The 5514-nt window shown below is 39.1% G+C and overlaps 1 protein-coding gene across 1 annotated transcript in view; it reads right to left on the reverse strand.

Moving 5' to 3' along the window:
- The window catches only part of Hook3 (hook microtubule tethering protein 3), a 109764-nt gene that overhangs the window by 103210 nt on the left and 1040 nt on the right, over positions 1 to 5514 (reverse strand). The window contains exon 2 of the mRNA XM_010622449.3: positions 5454 to 5510. Within this exon, the coding sequence (XP_010620751.1) occupies positions 5454 to 5510 (57 nt within the window). The remainder of the gene's footprint in view (positions 1 to 5453; positions 5511 to 5514) is intronic.

A 5514-nucleotide genomic window follows, 5' to 3' on the forward strand; every position in this document is an offset into this window, starting at 1 on the left:
AAAAAACAGCTGCTAAATAGTCCCTTATAAAAAATGTCATTCCTTTACAGATTTGGCTAGAAGGAAAAAGAGGCATCAGTGAGGGCCTCATCTCATTTCTCTTTATCACAAGCCTCACCCCAATGCACCAGCCCAAATAAGCCCCAGTGAATACTGCCGTGAATGTAATGCATTTCTAATCCCCAGCCATCTAATCTGCGATGTAATCACAGATATTACACCTCATTTCACTGGGGGAGGGTATGTGTATGTGTGTAACTGAACACAGGGCTTTTGCAAGGAGCTATATCCCAAGCCCTTTACTTTTGACAGACAGTCTCCACAAGTCACTAAGTTGCCCAGGCTAGGCTTGAACCTATGATCCTCCTACTTCAATTTCCTAGGGTATTGGGATTACAGGCATGTATTATCATGCCTGACTAACTTCACCTCTCTTAATTTTAACTTTTCTGTGTAAATACTGCAGAAAGATACCTTATGAAAGGGTGAATGAATGAGGAAATAATGCACATTCATTATTCTCAAAATACATTTTTTTTTAGGCTCCACCTACTGAATCAGAATCTTTTTACATGGGTGCAGGGGGAGCTGGAAATCTATTTTTTTCTTTTGTTTACAGGATCTACGTAGTTCAGTCTGGCCTCGAACTCATAGCAATCCTCCTGCCTCAGCCTCCCAAATACCGGGACTACAACCATATGACACTATGCCTAACTGGAAATCTATTCTTAACAAGCTCCTTGAATAATTCTTATGTAGTTGGGTGCTAGTTTAGCATTTGAAATCTTTTCAACCAAAGTACTACCAAATGTAACAATTGGAAAATTAAAGTGCTGCAGATGGAACCCAGGCGATTGTGCTCTAGCTAACTACAGAGCTACAATCCCCATCAGGATGTAAGATTAGAAAACTGCCTCTGGACAGTAAGAAGAAACAATTTAATAAAGTAATTGGGGGGGTACTGGGGATTAAACTCTGGTTCTTGCACTTGGGAGGCAGGTGGCGGAACCACTGAGCTAAATCCCCTGCCCTCAATAAAGTAATTTTAAGGGAGATTTAGTTCTAAGGCTAGATTTGTATTAGGCCCTGAGGTACTACCATAGTTATTCATGAAGGCTAGACAATGTTCACCTCTGCTTTGAGAAGAGTGTGAAGCAGATTTCCACATGGATTTTATTTTTGGGCATGATGAAAATGTTATTGGAACTACACAACAGTGATTATAGCACAACCTATAACTATATCAAAAACCAAAGAATTGTACATGTTAAAAGGATGAAGTTTATGACATGTACATTATCTCAATTTCAAAAATATCTATTATTTACCAAATCATAGAGCTATCATCTATTGATTGGGCATTTCAAGAAAGCAGTACAATAACATTCAAAGATAAATGCACTTAACCTTGTGAGGGTACGCAATTCTACCTGAAGGATCACAATCTTTCTTGTAATTCCAAGAAGCTTTATGAATAGCACCCAACTTTTGCTTCCCTTTTCCCAACAAAAGCATGAGGAGTAACCAAGAGAACTCCAATTATGGCCACACCACCCTGAACGCACCAGATCGCCTCTGATCTCAGAAAAGAACTCCAGGAATTAGAGAGCCCAGAGCAGTGGTTCTCAAGTAGGGTGATTTTACTCCTTAGTAGACAATTTCAGCTGTGGGAGTTAGATGGGTGCTATTAACATTAACTAGGTAGAAGTAAGCTATGTTACTGTTTATTAAATGTCCTATAATACACAGTACAGAGCTCACAACAAATAATTATCTAGACCAAAATGTCAAATGGTGATAAGGTTAAAAACCCTGCTCTGGAGCAGTGGTTCTCCAAATGTGGTTCCCAGGTCACATCACCTGAAAACTTAATAGAAATGCAAAAATCTCAGGCCCTACCTCAAACCTAAGAAATTACAAACTCTGGCCCTGGGGCCCAGCAATTCATTTTTAAAGCAAAGCTGACTGATGCTTGTAGGTAAATGTATGAGGCCCACTGGCCAGAGTTAGCAACCTTAGTGGTTAAATACAAATGCAATTCAAACAAAGTAGTCTAAAAATCAGGAACTGAACCCAGGTAGGCCAACCTTAGAAGACACTTTTTGATGCAAGGTTTTTCAAACCTTTGTACATGGGAGACTTCTCTGTTCTTCCACTAGAAAATCAGTTCTGTTGGTAGGATAGAGATAGGCAGAGGTGAGAGAATGGCATGGGAAGATAGCACCATAATAATTATATCCTTCCTAATTCTACATATTAGTATGCATTTTATAGGCTTCCAAATAAGTACCATGAAAATAATTAGGATATGTTAAGATTGCTGGTTTCTCCTTAAGTGCACTAAGCCTATATGATCATGCTTTTTCCACTTAGCTTCTTGTCATGAACTGGTAGCATTCTAGATTCTTGTTTTTCAGTTTCTAGAACCTGGTTAAACCTTGGCTGGGGATTTAGCTCAGTGGTAGGGCTTGGCCTAAACAACACCCTGAGTTCAATCCCCAGCATTGCAAAATACTAAAGAAAGAGAATAAACTCTGGGAAAGTGCAATTTTTTCATTGAGATTCAGGTATAATTCAAGAAATTAGACTTGATAAGTTTAACAGGCAGGTGAGATTTTTCCTAACAAGTAGAAATAAATTCTGATCCAGAGGGTGGTAACAAGTACAGTAGAAACATTTAAGCCCATCAGGCTGAACCAGCTTACTGCATACAATGAGAATTGAAGCTTGAGATGTATTCCATTTGTAGGATTACTCTATTTCTAAGTACTCCTCCCTTGTTCAACAAAATAAACACATTTCAGGCTCTTTGATAACAATGGCAATTTATAAAGCATTTGGAGCAACCAGATTCAGTTCCAGTGTACTGAATTCTATATAAAAGACTAAGAGTCATCCTTTTTCTTCACCTAAACATTTATTTTAGCCATTTCCAGGGGTAAAATATCTAAAATGTACTATACACATCTCTCCTGTCCCAAACTGAACATTGTACACTGAAAATACTTTTATTTCCTGCTCAGGATCTTTAAGCATGATTCTATAACTGAACATGGAGGCTCCAGAAACATAGCTGGCAGCCCAAAGACTGAGTCACCCAGGCTGAACTTTACTTTCTGGGTCTTCTCTGTCATTGACAGCTGCCTATATTTTGCTGAGTCTGTATCTAGCCTACTATGTGCTAAAAAAAAAAAAAAAAAAACACACACAACCAAATCGTAAACAACCAAGTTGAATAAGAGTTTACTTAAAATAGAGCAAATTATTTTAAAGAGGAGTCTTTACTTTAGAGTGTACTGCATACATTTTCCCTTACACTTGGCTTTGGAACTGTGTTCAGCATTGACCTGGCCTCCAGTAGAAAGAGTGCTACTAGACTAAACTGTGCATGTTCAGCTACCTCAAATATTGTTCAATATTTCTTTTAATGACAGCCAAAAGAGGAAAAAAAAAAAAAAACAAAACAAAACTCAGCACTTAAAAGTCTACTTATTTTCAAACATTTCAAAGAACAATGTTTTCTATTTCTTTACGGGGGATGGAACTCCGAGCCAAATCCCCAGCCCAAAGAACAATGTTTTAAAATGCTTCCAAATCTGGGAATTGTACATCATTTTATGAAAACTGTTCTCCAGTTTTGTCTTCAATAACCTCTAATTTCCAGAAATTTTCTTTGCTAAAGCTTCCAGTGATTATTTCAGGAAATCTATTCTATGAGATCATACTCTTGTCCTTTGCAGTTGATATTGTTGGTTTTCCTTGTTTCTGGATATTGCATTTAGTACTAGATTCTTTGAAATAGTATGGTTTTGTTATAAGCCCTTTAAAGTTCCCTCTATAATTTTTCAGCATTTTCAAATAACTGCACCATCACCATTTTGCAGCTGTTCTTCATATATATCCTTATTTCCATGACTTTTCCTTCTAGACTTTAAACAGTGCGGCACCACTTCAGATTCAGCCAACATCTTCGCCTTCTTTTCATTTCCAGCATTGAGCAAGGCACTACTTGTACAGACCCAACAATGCAACTCTGAAGATTTCAGCTTTCTGTTTATAGCCTCTCCCAAATCTGTTCCTTCTATAAAATAGAAAAAAGGACCCCAGCCTAGTCAAACCTGTATCGTCTCTTTTAAAAACACAGCTTCTATCCCCTTGCCTTATGTTAGAACCTGTTAAAGTTGTTTGCCAGCTATGTATAATTGCGAACAATCTGAAATGCCAAGAATGGTCTAATATAAAACTTATCAAACATACCAAGCTCTACCATCATATTTCTATATTTCAGGGGAAATAATTTGACTAACAATGTAATAATATTATAAAAACCTTGACTTAAAAAAATTGCATTTGTTACAATAACCCAAAGGTGATGCTTATCAAACCCTTCTAGCAAAGTGCATCTGCCAAGACAGTGAGGTAAATTTGTAACCGGAGATGTAACCTCAGGCACTACTAAACAGAATTTGACATTTATGTTTTTACATTTAAAATATGAGGCCGGGGTTGTGCACCTCAGGGGTTGGGAAAATGCTTTAACTTGTATGAGGCTGTGTCCAATCTACAGCCCCCAAAATATTCTTCCAGAGGCCATTTAACATTTTAGTAATAATTAAAAAAGCACTTAGTTTAAGCCCATGGTTCTGCCTACTACTCTGCATCCTCCATCCCAAGACCCAACTAGTTTACAAAATACACAAGCATGCGTTCACTGTGCAGCTCTTGAAAGGGCTGCTAAAAGCACTACTGCTAACATTAGTATCCAACGCAGCTTTATTTTAAAATGTTAAAACCTGCCCGAAAAGTACTACTGTTGACATTAGAATCCAACACAGCTTCATTTTAACATGTTGAAACCTGCCCAGCATGGTGGCACATGCCTGTAATCCCAGCACTTGGGAGGCCCAGGCAGGAGAGGAAGATCACTATGAGTTCGAGGACAGCCTGGGTTACATAGTGAGACCTTGTCTCAAAAATAAAACAAAACCAAAAATAAAATGTCAGAACCTGAATAACTGTGTAATAATTTGAAATCAGAATTCCGAAAACGTTGCTCCGAGATATTTCCCAATTATCTTTCAGTTTTAAATTTTTATCTTTGACGTCTTTCATAAGTACTTCCACACTGCTTATTTTCCAAAGCCAAAATGCATCTTGCATTTTAAATACTCCGTCCCATGGCGCCTCTTCATATTTTTCCTACCCCTCACGCCATTTAAAGTACATACTTCTCTTTTCTATCCCCCCAGAGGCTACCCGCTCCATCCTTCGCGGACGTCACAACAAAGGCGAGAAGAGTTAGGAGGGGTCCCCAACTGCCTCTAGTAGACGCGCCGGTGTCCCCGGAAGCTCAAAGGAAGCGCCAGCGCCTCACCAGCGGCAAACAACGATTACAGAGGCCTGCACCCCATCATTATCCTCGGCCGGGCCAGTTTCCACTGCGGAACACCAACCTCCGAAGCCCAGCAAGTTTGACCCGACCGCGCCCGCCCGAGTCCTCGCGCCGCTCGCTGC

Source organism: Fukomys damarensis, unplaced genomic scaffold (genome assembly GCF_012274545.1).
Source record: "Fukomys damarensis isolate Sample0158 unplaced genomic scaffold, DMR_v1.0_HiC HiC_scaffold_18, whole genome shotgun sequence".
Classification (NCBI taxonomy): Eukaryota; Metazoa; Chordata; class Mammalia; order Rodentia; family Bathyergidae; genus Fukomys; species Fukomys damarensis.